General features: G+C 43.7%; 1 protein-coding gene across 3 annotated transcripts in view; it reads right to left on the bottom strand.

Moving 5' to 3' along the window:
• Positions 1–13,869, bottom strand: part of KDM4C (lysine demethylase 4C) — a 236,967-nt gene extending 223,098 nt beyond the window's left edge. The window contains exons 1-2 of one of the 3 annotated variants that reach the window (XM_026039705.1): positions 13,830–13,869; positions 3,655–3,819 (exon numbers count right to left, since the gene is read on the bottom strand). In XM_026039705.1, coding sequence (XP_025895490.1) covers positions 3,655–3,798 — 144 coding nt within the window. In that variant the 5' untranslated portion in view covers positions 3,799–3,819; positions 13,830–13,869. Of the gene's footprint in view, positions 1–3,654; positions 3,820–4,498; positions 4,520–13,829 lie in introns of those variants that run through there. The other 2 variants (XM_026039704.1, XM_026039706.1) reach the window with 2 other exon arrangements.
• Positions 13,870–21,161: the final 7,292 nt, after the last annotated feature.

The raw sequence follows: 21,161 nt of genomic DNA, 5'->3' as shown, positions 1-21,161 counted from the left end.
AAATGTGAAATGGCACAATAAAGACAAGGCTGATTTCACATCCTTTTCTCTCCTATTCTTTCCTACTCTCTCCCAATGTAACTATGTCAGTCCTCATCAGGGCAGCCTCAGTTGTTCAGCAGGGCAGTTTGATGGCCAAAACTTTTGCCATTTTCTCCTCTGCTCTCACCTGGAGGCTTAACTGCTCGATGACAGGAAAGAAAGAAGAACCAAAAAACAGGCAGGGTTTTTATCAGAAAAATAACTGAAGCCATATTCATGGCTTGAAAAAGTACATCTGAAGAATGTGTATCATCTTTCCCTTATTGCAATATGGCAATTACTTTCTCTTTCTTCACTTCTTACTGGCCAAAATTTTGCCATCAAGAATGTCAAGATACATAAGTTCTCCTTCTCCAGGCATCCTATAGTTCATACACATAAATGACCTAGTGGACTGGACTTGATCCAAGGCATATTTTAGATCCATGGTTAATCCACGAGCCTCTCTGGGAACACTTAGAACAATGTATCATTAAATCATTGAGCTGATTTCCCAGCTTTTTCAGACCTGACTGATAAGAACAGAATGTTCATAAAATGATAGGGAACAACTAAAGCTTTAATTTACAATGAATAGCTCTGTGAAAAAGAAACAAAAGACTAAGCAGTCTTTTTTAAGGATACAATATCATATCTGATAATGTATCTCCTGGGATTTATTAAAAAAAAAAAGAAAGAAACAATAGGTGTGTTTTTATCCATTTAAAGGCAAATATATATGTAATTCATTTCTCAAATTAAGAAGCTTCTCTTCCTGAATATTGCCTGCCTAACGAAAACTCTATAATAAAGACAGAACACGAAAAAAAAAGCATTTCTTCATTATTCTTTTAATTAGTATTTCACTCGTTTTTTCCAAACATGCTACAAACGTTCGTTGATATAAAACTCTCCTTATTTAGCTAGGGGGAAGCAAGGCAGACAGCTTATCACAGAATMACAGAATGGTTGAGGTTGGAAGRGACCTCTAGAGATCATCCAGTCCAACCCCCTGCCCCAGCAGGGACACCCAGAGCACGGGGCACMGGGCGGCATCCAGGCGGGTCTGGAAGATCTCCAGGGAAGCAGACTCCACAACCTCCCTGGGCAGCCTGTGCCAGGGCTCTGGCACCCTCACAGCAAAGAAGTTCCTCCTCACCTGGAGACGGAACTGCCTGTGTTGTAACTTGTACCCACTACCCCTTGTCCTGTCACTGGTGACCACTGAGAAGAGCTTGGCCCCTTCCTCCCTACATTCTCCCTTCATGAACTTATACATGTTAATCAGATCCTCTCTCAGCCTTGTCCTCTCCAAGCTAAACAGGCCCAGCTCACTCAGTCTCTCCTCATACGAGAGATGCTCCAGTCCCTTAATCATCTTTGTCGCTCTCCGCTGGACCCTCTCGAGAAGCTCCACGTCCCTCTTGTCCTGGGGAGCCCAGAGCTGCCCCCAGTGCTCCAGGTTTGGCCTCCCCAGAGCTGAGCAGAGGGAAAGGATCCCCTCCCTTGACCTGCTGGCAACACTCCCCCTGATGCAGCCAGGAGCCCATTGGCCTTCCTGGCCACGAGGGCACTGCTGCCTCATGGCTAACTTGGTGTCCACCAGGACTCCCAGGTCCCTCTCTGCGGAGCTGCTCTCCAGCAGGTCAGCCCCTAATCTGTGCTGGGGCCTGGGGTTATTCCTGCCCAGGTGCAGGACCCTGCACTTGTCCTTGTTGAACCTCAGGAGGTTCCTCTCTGTCCAACTCTCCAGCCTGTCCAGGTCCCTCTGGATGGCAGCGCAGCCCTCCGGAGTGTCGGCCACTCCACCCAGCTTGGGATCATCTGCAAACTTGCTCAGGGTGCAYTCCGTGCCCTCGTCCAGGTCATTGATRAACAAGTTGAACAGCACCGGGCCCAGTACTGACCCCTGGGGACACCACTGGCCACAGGCCTCCAACTGGACTCGGCCCCATTTATCACCACCCTGTGGGCTCTGCCATCCAGACAGTTCTCTATCTACCTCACTGTGCACTCATCCAGTCCACCCTTCCCTAACTTTCCTATGAGGATGTTATGGGAGATGGTGTCAAAAGCCTTGTTGAAGTCAAGACAGACAATACCCACAGCTCTCCCATCATCCAGCCAGCCAGTCATCCCATCATAGAAGGCTGTCAGTTTGATCAAACATCATGCACAACATACCAAAGAAAGCAGGCCACAATCAACAAATACACATTGTAAGAAACTGAAGAAGCTGAGTAAAGAAATTGAAATAGAAGAAAACCACTACCATTATAGTGGATGTTCATAAATTGTTTCTATTTATTTGGCTAGGTTAAATGAAACGGTATTGAAAACTAGCACCAGTACAAATAAAAGAATTTAATAATACTTCTATGAAAATAAGGATTTCTTTATGTTACAATCCATGTCCAGTAAACAAATAACAGCTTGAATCTCCTGCTCACATAATGATTATTGGAGGAAACTTATTAAGCACCATAAGAATAGATGTCACAATCAACTTCCTGTGTTACTTCTATTAAGGCAAGTAGGATGTATTTTTTTAGGCCCATTTTAACAAATAGCTTCCACAATATACCAGAGCAAATGAAAAACTCTGTTTTTCTCCTTTCCTGTTTTGTCTACCACATCTGTAGTCCCCTTGTCTGCAGAGGAGAGTTTGAAAATATGATCTATATTCACTCCATCCACAGAAAACAAATAAAAAAGGCAGAAGGCTTTGAAAATCTGGGAGGCTTCACTTTTGCTTTGTTCTCTCATAAGTATGAGGGAAGAYGGATAAAAAGGAATTGCAATATGTGTTTCATTTCTCTCATTTCTTAAATGCCTTGCACATGCATTACTAGCTTGAAATCCTAATGATGAAGACCTGTTCTCACTGACTACTTAGAATGATTCATCTAGGATACTGAGATGTGCACTGCATTGTTGACTTTAAAAGTAACAAAATAGATCTAAGGCATAAATACTTACATGATGTAACACTAAATTAGATCAGACTTCTAAATCTGACAATCACTTTCCATTAGGGAATGAATATCTGCTCTAAGATCCTGAAAATATCAGTAATTAAAGGATAATGCAGCGATTGCTGATGTGCCTTGATCTAGTTAACAAAAAGGTGACACAATTACCAGCAGAAAAGAAATAATTTCCTTTCAGTTTAAGGCAGAAGTCCATTAAATGCATCTCACTGAATGTGGAGGAATTGCATGCTTTATTGAAGTTAAGCACAACCCTAAAAAGCTGTAAAAAAAAAAAATGAGCTCAATCTCTGATAGATCAAGATCTTCTGATTTATACAATGAATTCTATCTTGTACTGCATTAGCAAAAGCTAGTTTAGGTCAGCGTTACATTTTGCTGTTGCAAAGATAGAAGCAACTGAAGGTCAGAGAGGAAGGTATTCACCATTTTTATTACCTTACATGAAACATGAGAGATTTCTTTCTTAAAAGGATAAACCAAACAATGTCTATTTATTGGAAAATTATTGGAAAAAAAATATATTCCAAAAACGTCAGGTTTTCACTCAACGACAAAAAAAAAAAAAAAAAAAAAAAAAAAAAACCCTAAGAAAATCACTGTGAGGAACAAATTTCCTTCTACACAGAAGTCTTATGCTTACCTTTGCAACTCCAGCCCTATGGGCACCTTGTGACTCCATGTACGCTAAGTATTTGTTGAATTCCCTGAATTCCTCCATTGAAGGCCTGAACGTCATAATTTTGCAGCTTGGATTTGGAGGACTGTCTGAGATGACAGCAGCCATGGTGGTTCACATTCAATCCTGCTTTAAAAAAAAAAAAAAGCAAAATAAGTTTAAGAGGATAATCTTCTGTTAAATTATTTATGAAATCGAGCATATGTTTTCAAATATGCATAAAGCCTTCGCAAACCTCTGCCCATGCTGTTATAAAAGACACAAAATATTTACTTTTACCTCCTACTCCTTTAAGATTATTCAACCCTTACCCAGAATGAACAGTACCACAATTAACAGTTACACAGCCCAGTCTATATCTCTTCATTTTTACGGCACATTTTCTAAAGCTAGCCTCTGATATCACACTAGTACTTTCCTGTGGTGATCCATCTGCACAGTGCTGTCATTTTTGTCTAGATACTTACATTATGCAGGCCTAGACTGGATAAAAAAGCTGCACATTTAATAAAATATCACTTTCCATTTTACACATGGGAAAACTACATTACAGATCACTGTTTCTCCGGTCACACTATAAATGCAAATTAAAAAAAAATCTACACCAGAATTTCTTAACTCTCATGTTAGCACATTAACCACAGGATTATATCACCCTTTCATTCTTTTAAAACTTCATCAACAGAAACAAAGTACATAACAGACGAGCATAAAGATGTGTTCTCCCTTGCCTGCATTAGAGAAAATGATTAAAAAACAGCAAAATCGTATTTCCATTTCACACCAAGGTATGGCAGTCATGACAGACCTGAACTTTAGGCCACTGAGGCACACATCTGAGCTTCAGGAGTTCTTCACCACCACGTATCTACAGGGACTGGCATCCCATGTTCAGAGAATTCCTTCTTACATTATGGAAACGGCTATGACAAAGTACAAGTAACTCCATTTCAACCAGCTTTTCTGTTATTTTGCACTTCTGAGCAACATCTTCTCCATGTGCAAACACATGCAACCAGAGCTCTGATGCCACATCCTACGGTCTTACATTCTGGTTGTATGTCACTGTATCAGCCCTTTCACCGCAGATTCATGTCTCTTCTAGCTTCGTTTGTATGAAAGTCTTCACAGGAGACTATATGGAGGAGACTCTTTTGTGTCCGTCTCCACTTCACACCTTTTCTCTCTGGAAGTCATTGCTTCTCACAGATAAAAAGATACTTTAAAACAAATTTTCCACCACTTTGTGCACTGAGCTTAAAAAATAACAAACTCCTTACTGTGCCTACCATCTAAATTATTGAAATTTCTAAATGTTTTTAGCCATTGAAAGGGGAAAAGGCATAGGCCACAGTATTTTGTATTTGTGAAATGGGCCGATTGATTTTGGGGAAATGGCAAGAAAATAAAGAGTATTTTTATCATTTTTATTTGCATTCCGTATTTCTAGAGTTCTCACTTTACAATCAATGAAAATGAAGGTGTGAATCTGCAGCATAAAGCAACCCCAGAAGCCAGGAAGCCAAGCTAGGAGAGCATGCTCCCAGCCACGGGCTCCCACAGTTGCTAGCAGCAGACATCTAGGAGAACACGGAGATGGAAGGGCAGCTTGAACTTATTGAGAAAGTCCCCAGCCTTCCACTTATAACAGCTTAAGGAGCCATGGGACAGAGAGGATATCATTGAATTCAGTGGGGTTTGGTGGAATTGGATTTTTGTCTGGGATTCTGAATCTCTGTAAGCCTTTAGTATCCAAGACATTAAATAAGAAAGCATTTCCCAGCTGAACAATGTGCCAAGGGAAACATCTCCTGCATGTCTGGAGCATTTCTAGTTTTATCTGGCATAACCAGGGTTCACCCGGGAACAGTCTTGCTGTCTTGCCCTGCTCACCTTTTTGCCACCGGGGATCTGCAGGCCTCCACCATCCCCAGCCACCTACTTTCCAGGCTGCAGACTCCTGGCCCTGCCAGCTGGGCCCTGCAAGGGGGTGGGCAAGAATTGCCAGGAATATTCCAGACACGCGCATACAAACACATAACTGCATCTTCCTTTTTAGGCATGGTCCTCACAAGAGCCATGGAGCAGTCTGGCCTAGAACTCACTTTTCGAACAGCTAATTTTCTCCTAAGAGTTTGGGTAGAGGCACATTGCTACCGCAGCCCACGACTTTGCGGGAGACAGCAGATGGCAGAGGTGAACTCGCAGGGCACTGCTGCACAGCCCTGTCAGCTCTCATTTTTCTAAGTCTTTCTAACTTGCTTCCCATCAGCGCCGGTACCAGAGGCGCATGCCCTTCTAGAACACGGCCAGGACACCTCTCCAGCGGGACCCCCACGTGCAGCCCCACTTAACAAGCCCCCAACCAGACCCGGGGGTCTGCAGGGCCTCGGGGCAGACACCGGGCTGCAAGGGGGCTCACGAGCCCGCCCTGCCTCTCCGGAGCAGCCCCACGTGCAGCAGCTGTGTTGTGTCCATGCGCAGGTTTCCACGGCGGAAACACGTGTAAGGGCTGAATCCTTATCCCGTGATTACACGTGATTACATGACCTGATGCTACGGTGGATCAGAAGGTGGCTAATATATCTTGTAACTTACATGACTTTCTCTTTACAAGCAGTTGCTGGATTAACAGAGAATTTCACATCTTTGTGATCGTGCAGGGAGACATATTTGAGGTGATTTTAAAGCAGATTTTAAAATCACAAGCCAACTGCTATCTGTAACATACTGCATGAAYACAGATTTTTTTCCCCATACATATCTGGAGCTTTGCATATATTCGGAGGATGCACGATCACTGCACAAGGTGCAATAAACTTACAAGTTTCCAATTCTCCAACACGCACCACCACAACCAGCTGTACTGGCAGGCCTGTGTTTTTAAGAGCAGTGCCTCACAGACAACTTGGTCCACAATGGCTGAATCGGGGATCATGATATAAGAGAGGAATGCTAATATATGGAGACCTGGCTGCAGTAAAGTATGCCTGATGCTCATATTTAAGTATATAAGACTTCTCAGATCTTGGTGTCACATAAAGGACTAGTTCACAGTTAAGCACTTCTTCRAAAGACCATTTCAAAAAACAAACAAAATCACATATGGCAAGGTATTAATTGCCTTTGCAGGCTGTTCACTGCCGCCTGCTGCCAGGAGATGCTCCCAGATGCAGAAGCTCTGGACCTCAGAATCACCTATGCTCTTTGCAGAGCCAACCTTTGTCCTGCAGCCAGAGAACAGCAGGACACGACTGACCCCTTGAAGACTGCRGCAGAACAGACCTCAAGCCCTTACCTCAGGAACAGCACTAATCACCTCTGCTCCCATCCCCAATGGGCATTGCCCCTTCCCTCTCCTGGGGATGAAGTCATGCAACGTTCGTTACCCTGACACCTTGTTAGTGTAGCACCTGTCTTGGTGTAGTTGTCAGGGAACAGTCACACACATTTTAGTGCTACTTCAACCGAAGTATGCACGCCATGCTGCACTACTGCAGTAGGTCACTGTGCTGAGATACTGCGGCAGGCCCCTGCACTGAGCTACTGCAGCAGGCCCCTGCACAAGGGCAGCCCTACTGCCCTTGTGCAGGCTGCTGCGACACCCACAGCAGGACAAAGGCCCCTGAGYGGCTGCAGTGGCTGAGAGATCGCTCCCAAATCACCACCGGCCCCTTCACGTACCCAGGAAGGCCACACTTGGGAGAATCCCTGGCAGCAATTTTCACAGGTGCACGAAGGGAGCAGCAGGACACTCACAGCAGAGCAGCCGCACCAAGAGGAGGCTGCCAGCTGGCACGTGGCTTTTCTGCAGCCCAGAGGCAGCCTTTTTACCGCATCCACCATAGTTCAGACCTAGAGCTGGGCCCTGAGTTGGGCCTACGGCTGTTCTAATTTGCTCTTCTGTTCCCAAAGTCCTTTAAACTTCCTCTAGATCTCTGCTCCTCCAAAGGCTACTGGATAATTTCAGCCAAAGCATAATGAATTCTTGGTTAGAAAAGAAAACTAGTTTAGCAGAGAAAGGCCTTGTCAATATGTACAGCTGCCATGCCTGAAATTTGCTCCTAGGATGCTCCAGGGGTGAGCGCGGACAAGCCACAGCACACAGAAACGGCGTCCCCTTCCCACTGCCCGTGTTCCTCTCTTCAGAACAAGAATCTCTTACCTGGCTTCAGTTAAATTTGTCACTTGAAGCTGTGGGAAATAAGCTGGGTAATTCAGTAACCAAAACATCAGCTGTTTAAAATTTTTGTCTTGGATATGGGGTGCGTGTTTGGGTGTCTTTTTGTTTATTTGACTGTTTTTTCTCTTGCTTCCCAAGCGCTTGTCAAGCTAAAGAGCCTTCCTGGGCAGGCACTGGGGTATGCCAAAACAGCCTCAGTGCTCAGAGCTACCGTCAGAGAAGGTCCAAATCAACCTCAACACACAGGCACCTCGGAAACATCCAACCACCAGTCTCCTGCCATCCCAAATAAAGCTAAATAAATAAATCAATAGCTRTGAACTCACCTTCCGCGAAACTCAGACCAGGTCCTTCATGTGACTTAAAAGGAACTAGGAATGCACAAGACTATGGGGAGCATGGAAAGGATTAAGTCTAAAGACAGGGGTTTTACAGAGGAGCAGTTATGCTCTACAGTCCAGGCCAGGAAGCTGTTTGCAGCAGCTCCTAGTGATCTAAGAAATGATCTAGTCACCTAGATCTAGTGATCTAGAGATGAGAATCATTAAATGATTATAAGTGATCCTAATGATCTAGTAAAATTACTATACCCATTTCTCTTTGTCAAACAAGGAGACAACAAAGAAAAGTACGAGCAGTTGGATGGCTTTTGCCAAAAGTCACAACAGCACTGCATGCCACTTGCCACGAAAAATGGAGCAGCTGAATTTCTCTTCCTCTCCATCGCTTCACCTCTTCTCCAAAATTTCATACAGGTTTAAAGCAGTTATTCCCACAAACCTGTCATCCTTACTCCTCCGTGTCTGCCTCACCCCCAGCAGAAAACTGACATGATCAGCTGCCCGTGAGGAAACTCATTACTGCTGAAGATAAAAATGTGGGTATTTCCATAAAGCCAGGACAAGGAAGCTCAAATTGCATCTCATAACAGGGGCATCAGTTCCTCAGCCCCATACATAAGTCGAAAGCACTTCATCACGAACCYTCTAAAGTTCTGCTCCCTAACTAGGGAAAAAGAAGCCTATGGGGCAGGGAGAGAGAAGCACACGCACGAGGGGAGCAGAACTGCCAGAGCGGAGGCCTCACATCGCACAAAGGTGGACACAGCTTAATAAACACGATCATTTACCTGAGCCACATCTTCTCACTTCCTTGTCCCTCCTCCCACACTATCCCTTTTCCAGAACATTTCTGTCTTCTGCTTTAGAAACACTGAAGTTCCTCCCCCCCTTTTGTTTTTCCCCTGAAATCATTTTGTTGTCTGCAAAGCAGGAGAGTAAAAACTGAACAGACCGGTAACTTTAATGCTGATGCTCACAAATTAGCCCAAAGTAGCTGATATACTCATAGAATGGGCAAGGTTTTCTGCAGCTCAGGAGCTGATGCAAGAGTTTGCAAGCGCTTGCACTCTGCCTTGTGACTTCAGGGCACCATCACCCTGATCACCAACAAGCAACACAGAGCATTCTTCAGCTTAAAAGGTAACAGAGCTATTTCCATGGAGCAGGAGGAGCAGGATTTCTGCCACAGCCAGCTGCGCTGAGCACCCCATCCCTGCCCATCTCCACACACCTCAGACACTCTGGAGCTGCTTTCCATTCGGCTGCTTCCCAGGCTATCCTTTAACCTGCTTTTGGGCACACCTCAACAACTGCCACTCCGCAGTCAGGTGGCCTCCACCACGTATCTATTTATCCATCCTCCGCTTCAAAGTTTTCATAAAGATTTCATCTCATGAGAAAGCACTGCAAATCCAAAAAAAAAAAAAAAGGCATTTTTTTCTCTGCCAGATGACTGACTTTCACAGCACATCTTCAACCTGCCCATGTTAACTGGAATAGGAGAGAGGGGCAACATCTGGTATCGATCACTGACCTTCCTCTCTCTCTGCTTTCCTGATTCTCAGCAATATATTCCTTCTTCTAGACCCCCCAATTCTCACATTTTCAGGACTAAGGAATGATGCTTTGGCTTCAAAATTTCATAAGAAACACTGTCTACAAATACTACTCCACTCAGAACACTYAGAAAATAAATAAAGTAGAACCACTGCTTAATATGAACTCACAAAACAGGTCCTGCAAAATACATGGCTCTAATCCACAATATTTTAACAGGGAAGAAACAGTAGTGCTCATTTTAACTGTGCTGAAGTTGCAGCACTAGTACATTGCACTGGTTTCTAATGCAAAAAGTTCAATGAAGAATAAATTATGTTTTTGTGTTTTTAATCTATGTATAGCAGGAATTTGCAATGACTTATAACTCAATAAAACAAAGATATTTCTACTGGGATGGCTCAGAAATATCACAAACTCAAATGGAAGCCATACAATTCCTAAAGTGAAAAGGCCACTAAAAGACAGCTTTTTTTTCCTCTAATATTACCTAATATATTTTTCCTAATACTAGATATTTAGTTCTCACTGATCTCACTTTCAAACATTTGTCATCATTTTTTCAGATTAAGTATTACAAATAGTTCAGTCTGTAATCAAACCTAAGCATAAACAATTTTATTCTTATCAAAACTGTAGGAATAAACTCCAGATATTTAGGGAATCATGACAGATAACAAAAATGAAAAATTTTCAATGAGGTATCTTCCACTATGTATTATAACTCTTCTTACTTCATCTTTAATTTTCCATGCAGTAGACTCGATTKTTTCTAAAGTACACTTTTATTTCTATTTCCTCAGAAGTCTTATTTGCAAACTTCTGTGCTTCTTCCCCAATTCTAAATTTCTTTTCAGTTACAGATACCTGTCTTTCTCCGAATGAAAATATTTTATCCCATTCAAAACAGATTCATTAATAACTKCAGCAAGTTATAAATCATTACTCTTGAGTGAGAAAATAAACTTCGTAACAAAAACAAAACCTAATCAATCACAGCAACTCCTTTATCATAAAGTATTTATGAAGAATTTAGAAAGAGTGGCTCTTTCTGTCCTCTTAAAGAACAGCTATCCTTTAACYTTTCAGTTTTACTAGCCAGAAGCCAACAATATTTAGCTGTGTGCTAAATCTCAACAGCCCCAATCAAGCTGTTCCAACCATTCCAGCAGAAATGCCACAGAGGAACGGGAATACATTTTGTTTGTGAATTTAAASGCTCCTCTGTAGGGTCTGCAACAAAAGCCATGAGATTTTCTACTACTTAGAGAGGATCAGAACGGCAAAATGATTTAGTCTCATTGTCACAAAGATGCTTTGCATATTTTAGCATCTTAGGTTAACACACGGATCATTTCTCAAATCTGCTGCTAGCATAGTACTGGTTTTATCTTTATCCAAACATTAGAATTATGCAAGCACTCATTTTTATCCTTCACTCTGTTTARATCAGTAGGACTTTCCATATGAATAAAGTTAACAACTTAACGTGTTGTGCTTAGCTTCACAATTGGCTGAGATCAAAATGAAAAAATACAAGCCTAACAGAATATAAATTGCAATATATGATATTATCTAACAAACTGTAAATAGTTACTAACCACAGCATGAGGAGAAAATGCACTTTAAACTTCGCATCAACTAGTGCTTACAAACACTTTCACTAAAGSATTTGGCTATGCAACAACTACCACCTTCCAAGCATAAAATATTCCAGTTCTTTAAACTTAACTACAAGTCACTTTATGAATCTCAGTGAGCAGCAAGAACTCAACAYGCCACTTGTTTACAGTTTTGAGATACGTAATATTAAGATATCAGGTGATTAGAAAAATTGATAGTGAAAACATAAAATGTTAAACCATTAGCCCCAAGCACATTAGGCGCAATAAAAACATATCTAGGTGAAAGACAACTATATAAAAAAAGAGAAAATCTCAAAATTAATTAATTGCAGAACTAAGTAGTCCGATAAAGAGGTGCTGAAACTGAAAAAGGCCTAAAATTTATTTAATCCATCTTCTTAATAGTAGGTGTGAAATCACGATTTTTTTTTTAACAATTACTAGACTTGTTCATACTAGCTTACAGCAATTAAAATAATTAGCACTTACCAATGTAATTTACTGATTTGAATGCATTACTGAGGTAATTGTGCATTTGGGTTTGGTGCACAACTGTCTACCTGACTTGTATAAAAATCAGGCCCATAAACACAAAATGTTGTATTCAAAAATTCACTAATCAAGAATTAAAGACTACAARATCTAAAACCAAGAGTATTTTTTTTCACTCTTTTTTTTCCCTTAAAAATTATGAGGTCAAATCAGATAGTGTAGTTCAAGCTACAAAGCTGATCTACTTCTTTTTCCTCATATTCACATTTGCTCTAATTTTGATCTAGCTATTACTTAAATCGTGACCACTTATCTAGACAGGTTATTTCCTGTGCCAATTCCACCCCCCCCCATCAAATTAAATAAATAAATAAGACAGCTGTTAAACTTATCCATATCTGCACTTAGCTGAAAGTAAACCTCCAGCTGCCAACCACCAACAGCATCAGCACCTCTCAAAACCAAAGACAGGAGCAAGAGGAGCACGACCGGCATGGGTTCGGTTCACCCTTATTTCCAATAGCAAGCACCAGCTCATGCCACGGCAAATTTTATGCCACAGGTACAAACACATCCTTGTTTAAGCAGAATCATGATCAAGAAAACAATGCAGGGTGACAAAGATGTTGGTATCAGTTGGCCATTGTATTTTTCTTGTGATGAATATGTCAGTGTAGAAGAGGTAGTTCCATTGGACAACCCACTGCTGGTGTTGCTGATGTCTTAAACAAGTGTAAATACTGGTAGCACTGAAGCTCAACCGTATCAAAAACGACTGTTTTTCCTGCTCGCAGGAGGCCCYGGCCTCCTTGCTCTCCCTCCTTCCCTCCGGAGCGGCTCCAGCGCCGGTCGGGCCTGCCCGGCCCGGTGCCAGCAGGGCCCGCRGCCGCCGGAGACACTGCTGCCGGCACCTGCTGCCTTCCCCCTCCATTCCGGCCTCGCCTCGAGCCCGGCCAAGCCACACGGTGCCCACGTGGGGTGGCAGTTCCAGCCCCGCGTCCCCTTGCAGGACCCAGCACCAAGGGGCAGCTTCCATGAGGGCCGCCCTGCGGCCGCCATGTCGGGCGCTCCCCCTGCACTGGGGCCTTCCCATCCCCACTGGGCGCCTCCATCCCATCCCAGGGCATTCCCACTCCATACTGGAGCACTCCTACCCCATACTGGGGCATTCACATCCCTACTGGGGCACTTCCATCCACACTGTGGCACTCCCATGCCATACTGGGGCATTCCCACCCCATACCGGGACACTTCCATCCACAGTGGAGCACTTCCACCCCATACTGGGACACTCCCACCCCACACTGGGACACTTCCATCCACACTGGGGCATTCCCACCCCATACCGGGACACTTCCATCCACAGTGGAGCACTCCCACCCCATACCGGGACACTCCCACCCCACACTGGGACACTTCCATCCATACTAGGGCATTCCCATCCCATGCTGGAGGATTCCCACCCCATAGTGGGACACTTCCACCCACAATGAAGCACTCCCACTCCATACTGGAGGACTCCCACCCCACACGGGGACACTTCCATCCACGTGCAGYACTCCCATCCCATCCTAGGGCATTCCCACCCCACAGAGGTGCACTCCCACCCCACACTGAGGCACTTCTCCMGTACTGGAGAACTTCCACCCAGGGGTCCTCTCCACCATGGTGAGGTCCCTGTCCATCTCCTGGGGTCCTGCCCGTACTGGGGCACTTTTTCCCAAACTGGGGCACCCCCTCTCCTGTGCTGGGATGCCTCCCCTCATGCTGGGACACCTGCCCCCCATATTGGGGTTCTCCCCTCCCAAACTGGGCCACTGCTTCCCAAACTGGGGATCCCCTCCCCACAGTGGGGCGCTGCCCCTCCCCCACCTGGTCCACCCTGCCCCCACACGCCCCGCCCCCCGCGCGAGCCCCGCCCCCCGCGCACGCCCCGCCTACCCGGGCAGCAGGGGGTTAACGCGGCCGCAGCCAGAGGCGGGCGGGGGGGCGCAGGGGGAGGGTCGCGCTGCGCTCCGCGTCCGTGCGGAGCGGCGGCCCCCGTGCCCCTCCTTCCCCTCCCCGCTCGCCTTCTCGCTCCGTTTTCTTGTTTTGTTCTTTTTGTTTGTTTTGGGTTTGTTCTTTTACCCCTTCTCCCCCCCCGCCCCGTCTTTCTGGGACTTCTTGTTCCGTGCGCGGATGACAGCTGCCGGCTGCGCATGCGCGCGGCCCGCACGCGCACGGGGAGAGCGCCGGGGCCGCCCAGCGGGGCACGTGACTGGGGACGGGGCAGGTGGGGGGAGGAGGGTCACGTGCGCGCTCGCAACGGCGCCGCTTCCGGGTGTGTCGGGGGGAGGGGCAGGCGCGCGGTCCGCCGCCGAGGCGGSGGTGACGTCACGGGGCGGTCACGTGGCCGTGGCGCCTCTCCCGACCCAACCCGTGCGCGTGCTCACCTGGGCGGGTGGGGGCGGGGCCGGCCCGGCCCAGCCCGGCGGCCAATCAGGGGCGCAGGCGCTGGCGGCCGTTAAGAGCGTTAACGGTCGCCGCGGAGAACTGAGGGTTCCCGCGGTTGGGAGCGGCACGGTGGCGCTGTATCCCGTCATGGTCCGGTTCTGTGCAGCGGCGGGCGGCTGTAGCTCCGTAGCTGTCTCTGGAGGAGCCTTCTCTGCGCCTCCTTCAGAGCCGCGTGCCGTCGAAGGGGCTGCTGGCATCGCCCTAAGCCAGCCTAGCGAGCCTGGAAGCGCCGTCGCTCCCAAAGGGTAATGTGTGAACAAAACGCAAATCGTAGGGTTGTGAGGAAAGCTCTGCTGTCAACCGTTGCGGTCGCTAAAATCAATAGGGAACTCTTTCACGGCCACCCAAAATGGTACATCTCTTAGACCAAGCCCACAAGGCTTTTCACCACCTTATCCTCGTTTTCTTAACTTTCCACATTCATCTTAGCAGTGTGTGCTGGTGTTGAGGATAGGATGTGTTTGTTTYTGGATCTTTAATGTCACTTTTATCTCTCTGTGGCAAGTGTTTACAGAACCCTGCCATGCTATGTGTCTACTGTGAGTTTAGTTTCTGGAGGGCTACAGCACAATGTATTTTTGACTGTTCAAGACACAGCTAAAATGAGTCTGTCTTAATTGTGTACTCTGTTACTTAAATGTGTTATTCAGTACATTTTAGATGCAAGCCACTATCTGTGTTACAGAAAGTAATGAAAAAAATAACAAAATACAAAGAGTAAGCCCTCTTTAGATATGCCACTTAAAATATATCTTTTGTAACAAAAGAAGTCKTAGGCTAAGTTCTGTTATTAACCATAGAAGATTTTTTTACAGTACCAGTCATTAGTAATAGAATTACTGACAGAACCTGAAAAATAGAGGAATTTAAAAAAAAAAAAAAAACACGTCTAGCATGAATTAGCAAAAATACTTWTTTTTTTTTCTTCTCATCGGCCCAAGTACTACACTGCTAATGATAAAAAATATCCTGGGTACATTGTATCTTCAGTCTTTAAAACATTCACACAGTCTTTAATTCAGCAATATTTCTAGTAATGACTACAATGAATTTGTACTTTCCTCATCTGCTTCGGGAAGGGAATATCATTTCAGTGAATAATATAGGAGAAATAGAGGAAATAGAGAATGTAATTTCCCTCCTTTTCCTTTCATTTTCCTTTATGTGAGGAAGAGAAAATACTCGTTTATTTTTCAAAGAGAAAACAATGCATTTCAATACAATTTTCACTTTTCTTTTTCCTGCTGTCACCAATTCTGATTAAAAAGCACAAAATCAGTGTGAGATGATCAGTGAGACTGCTATTCGGCTGTTTGAGTAAGATCTCTTAAGCCTCACAGCTGGATGTGTGTTGAAAACGCAGCAGTGCCATGAGCTGGTTTGTAGCCTGCTCTGGGCTTACCTGGCTGCAGTGTATTGCAGTGTTGTCTGAGCACATGTGTGCTGCACCATTGGCCACGCTTTCAAGGATGGCCTGAGGAATGGGTGCTTCTCTAGCTCTTTGGTACATCTGATATGCACAAAGACATGGATTTCTGAGTTGACTCTCAAATATGTAAGTAAATAAAGTACAAATATTATGCATGCTACCCAGAAAGACATTGCAAGCACTCAGGACAAAAAATATGCAGCTTTTCTGTGGCATGATATTTTCAGTTCTTTAACTGCTTCTGTTTGAGCTGAGTTAGAAGCTGTTCCTCTCCAAGTAGGAGATGGCAGTTTAAATAAGTTAAATATTTGTCCTCTTAAAAAAAAACAAAAACAACAACAACAAAARCCACTTCAGTACTAACCAAAATACCGAATAAAGGCAGCAACATGGAACCAGGGGATAATTTGGGCAGGCATGAGCCTCTGAAGGACTTCCAAGTCCAGCCCCCTGCGAGAGTAGCTGTAGGTGCATAGGCTGCTGGAGACCTCATCCAGCTGAAGTCTGAGTGTCTCTATGACTGAGATTCTGCAGCTTTTCTTGGCCCTGGTTCCAAATGCATACTGGTATCATGATGAACTTTCTTCCTTAGTCTCATCTGAATTTTCCTGGAACGCACTTTACATATATTGATCTTGTACAACCACTGTGCATTTCCAAGGAGAACTTGGCTCCATCCTCCCTGCCTCCTCCCTCCATGTAGTGACGAACAACTGCAAGATCATTCCAAAGCTTTCTCTTCTGGAGGCTGAACACAAATCCAGCCTCCTCAGTTGCTCCTCATACATCTTGTCCTCCAGCCCTCAATAATCTTGTGTTCCACTGGATTCATTCCAGTACCTGCCTTTTACAGGAGGCTTCAGACTGGACTCAGTATGATTTTTCATTCAAACTGACTCAAGGTGGGTATTTTTCATCTTGAATGTAGGTCGTAAGGGGTACCAACAAGGCCCATAAGTCTTTCCAGGAGTATAGGCAGTTTGGTGAACGCGTCAGCAGGGAACAGGAGAGGCTCCATGGTGAAGTTCCCTGCCGTGCCGCCGAAGTGCAGGAGATGGCAGCAAACTCCAGGAAACCAGCGGTGCTGCCTGGCAGCAGCACGGCGGCATCAGACAGTATTGCTGTGCAGGTTGTGCCGCTCGTGAGGATTTCCTCTGTAGCACACCCAGCAACAAATCAGAGCGTGAATACTGGTTGTTSGAACGAAATCCTGACTCAGACTTTATGTAAACTTTATTTTTGGTAAATAGTTTAATGCAGCAGCTTTAAAGTTAGTAGGCTGTATAGGATAGAATTGTTTTCCGGATTAAGGGGAGGTTGTCAGTTATGCAGTTATATTATGTTGTCTCTATCTGATAAACAATGTCATCCATATGTAAACTTACCTCTGTATAAGTTTTCCATAAATTCATTAACTCTCTAGCCACTTAACATAGTTCAATGACATGAAGAGGAATTTAGACTGGAAATGAAACATGTACATTTAGCAGTAAAAACAGGGAGTTAATTTACCACAGAGTATTAGATAAGTAGTCTCCTTCCCTTAAAATTGCTAGATCCAGATCAAAAGTATTTTGATTGCTCCAAATCAGAAAATGTACTGTCTTGATGCAGAAATTGTGAGAATTTTTGTGACCTGTTAGAACAGGTCAGACAAGATCATGATAAATACCATCTCTCAGTTGAGACCTTACATTAAGTGTTTATCTTGACTTCCTACTAGTTTATATTAAACATAGAGAGTGCTGTATTGTATTTTATATAGATCACTGCTGTCATAGAGTCATAGACTCCTTAAGGTTCGAAGGGACCTTTAGAGATCATCTAGTCCAACCCCGCTGCACACAGAGGGTCACCTAGAGCACATGGCACACAGCTGCGTCGAGGCAGGTTTTGAAGATGTCCCGAGAAAGASACTCCACTACCTCTCTTGGCAGCCTATTCCAGGGCTCTATCACCCTCACTGTTAAGAATGTTTCCTTAAGTATGGTAAAGCTTATCTATCGAGCTGAGTTCCTTCCAGCAAGTAGCTTCTTGCCCCAGCAAAATGTTGGGGCAAACGGAGAGGCTGTGCGTGGGGGTGAAAGGGTGTCCATGGCTGTGGTGAGACTAGCACACAGCAAGTTGGCCTYGGTGCCAAGTCTCACAAGCCTGAGGCCTGTCTCCCCAAGCAGCTCATGCATGTTGCTGAGTAGGAGCTGATGGTGGAGAGGAAGAGCCACCACTGCCATTTCAAGCATCATGAGCACCTAACAGCAAAAGTTGCTTTGCATTATTTGGTGATAACTAGTCTCCGCYTTGCCTGCTTGTCTTGTTGTTAGTTGTGTAAAACCCTTAGTGCTGTCTGTCACTGTCAGACAGATGGTCAAGAATCTTGATTCTACTGTAGCACAATAGGCATGAAAGATTAAAGATACCCAATTAGGTCATCTTCTCTCGTCTTTGTCAGTGAAATTACGTTTCTTCCACTACAGCAAGTGAATTGTCTGACCTAGTTTTAATAGCATTCTACCAAATTTTTCACAGTATCATATGCTTACTTTCTCAGCTGCACCTGTGTGATTTCCATTATGCTTTACATGCATGAATACAAAGAACATGGTAACAACAAGGCTGAAAATTAATATTTAAAACAAGGAAGAAAGTTGATTTTTTCTTTAAGTAAAAAAAAAAGTATCTAAACTCATCCAGAAATGGTCAAAATAGCTGATCATTGAGTACTTCACCCAGTTATGCACTGTCACTTCAGTTTATTTTATATCAATATCTACTGAAATACATGAAAATAAAGTCTACTGAACCATAAATTAGGCGCAGGTTCGAGAGTGTCTTTGCTATACTCGGTACTTCCTGGTAGCTGAGAAATGCCTCAGAGGCACCAAAGGTTTTCCATAGCAGTATTAGGAAAGAGCAGCATGTGGTGCACTGAACTGGGGAAAACCTAGAGAACTCTCTCAGTGCTTTGAGCAGATCAAAGGAGGCAACCCTGGCCTGGATTTTGACCTGCCATGGCACTGCCTGCATATTGTTTGGTTACCTACAGAGTATGTGCTTTATTGCAGGATGCAGCAGGTGGCAGCCTTTGTCTTCTGTTTGTTTTCTACACTAGCGGTTAATGAGTCTTTTTTTCTGTGTATTAAGAACAACTAATCTGCTCAAGCTGGAAGGGCTGCAAGCCACGAGGGCYGAGCTTTTCCCATAATCTATCTGCTTGTACCAAAACCATGAATTAAACCTCTGTTAACTGTTCACAAGACACCCAGACTTTGGCAAACATGAACATAAACCTGCAAACAAGTAGCATATAACCTTTACCAGCCTTTCTTGCTGTGGTCTGATTTAAGAGCAGAAGTGCCAGAAATCAGTTAAATCCATTCATTAAGCCCCTAACCTAAAAACACAAACTCATTTTACTGTTTGTAATTGGGCACGTGAATGGGAGGGATTGCTTACAGTTGTTTTGCCTTGAACAAGAAAGGAAGAAGAGCTGAGAGAGAGAAGGCTGAGAAGAAACAACCAGGCAATAATCAGACAAGTACTGGGAGTAGAGTCCACAGAAATAGTGATTTAAAAGTAGTTGGAATTAATAGGAAATGTAAAAATGATTTTAATGTTTTGAAAATTAACAAAATGTTTTGAGAATTAACAATGCAATAGAGTACTGAAATATACTCAATTAATTTGATTTTGATATTCCATACTTTTATAGCTTTGCTTTCAATTTAATATTCTTTTCAAGAAAATTTACAATAATTGCATATTTCAATTTATTTTGGTAGTATTTTTCATGAAATTAAAGCTCTGATATTSTTACATCTCTCATTAAGCAATATGAAGTGAGAAAACTTGAGCATGTGGGAGCATACTAATAAAACAACCCTAGAAGGCCTTTGCTATCCCTTGACKTAGTTGTTCATCCCATTAACACTGGTATAATGATAGCATCAGTGATGCCTACAGCATCACAGTATCCAAGAAGGAAGTCCAGAAAATCATAGTGACTTCATCCAACACTTAATACATTTACGTCATTCTTTCTCTCTGTGAAACAGTGAAGAACAGCATCTGTTATACCGGAAACGAGGATAATCTCCATCTCCATATGAGGAAGAACTTMTTTCCTGTGAGGGTGCCAGAGCCCTGACACAGCCTGCCAAGGGAGGCTGTGGAGTCTCCTTCTCWGGGGATCTTCCAAACCTGCCTGGATGCCGCCCTGTGCCCCGTGCTCTGGGTGTCCCTGCTGGAGCAGGGCCGGGTTGAACTAGGTGATCTCTAGAGGTCCCTTCCAAACTCAACTACTCTGTGATTCTGTGATAATGACAACAGTTTGTATCAGTAATATATACATGATATTATCCTTGTCTTGGTATATTTTTCTTTATTACAAACATACACATAAAAAAAAAAGTGTTTTGTTAAACAGAAAAGTTTGAAGTGTGCAATAGAATAAATATTAGATGCAGGCTGATGTTTATGAATTACAGTTTATATCGGGAAATACAAGTAGTAAGCAGGTGCACTGTGAATACCTTTTTTAAAATAAGTATTTGTACTCTCCTGAAGATTTGTCATTCTCTAATCTGACATCAATATAGAAACTGGGTTTTTTAATGATTTTGTTTTTGTGTATCTGCACATCTAGTTCATACCCTTTATTGCTTTACTCTTCCTTCCCACACACTAGTTGCTGATGATAACTATGAACCATCATAAGCCTATCCAGAAATGGCATGGAACAAGTTCCTTCACTGCCAATAGGCTTCTTTTTTTCCCAGTGCAGTGATGGGRTATGTATGCTAATTATACTAATTTGCTGAATGCTGATTTGAGAGTCTGTATAATATGCACACGATAAGTATCCAGAAAGGGTTAAATAAGAAGTAGTAGAGAGTTAGGTTCCTGAGCTTAATAATATATATTTTTCAGGATCAGATCTCTTTTTTATATATTAGATAGAAACACTTGCTAAATATTTCAAAAGAGCAAATCCTTGATTTTTTTTCTGACTTGTTTTTAAAAGACATGCAGGAACTTTTAATGTCTGCCCGGGGTAATGATGACATTTTAAGAGACAATAGTCCAAGGTTTTTTTACCTGAATGACATCAGTGACAGCTCCAATACAGAGGTCATCCAGGTAAAGATAAGCAAGGGTCAGAAGTTCCACAAAAATGAAAGTCTTTCGTCAGCATAATCCTCTTGCAGTTCTCCCTTTTCACCTGTGTGTCAAAAATCTGACAGAGTACTGTTCCTATTCTTAAYTCCCATAAACTCCTCGTAAAATGTATTGGAATCAGAAGGTAATTTCTCTGTTACAGGTGTGATTAAAAGACCCCGGAACAATGTCAGATT

Source organism: Nothoprocta perdicaria, unplaced genomic scaffold, assembly GCF_003342845.1.
Source record: "Nothoprocta perdicaria isolate Ctin4 unplaced genomic scaffold, notPer1 scaffold_238, whole genome shotgun sequence".
Classification (NCBI taxonomy): Eukaryota; Metazoa; Chordata; class Aves; order Tinamiformes; family Tinamidae; genus Nothoprocta; species Nothoprocta perdicaria.
This window is presented reverse-complemented; position numbering and strand designations above follow the sequence as displayed.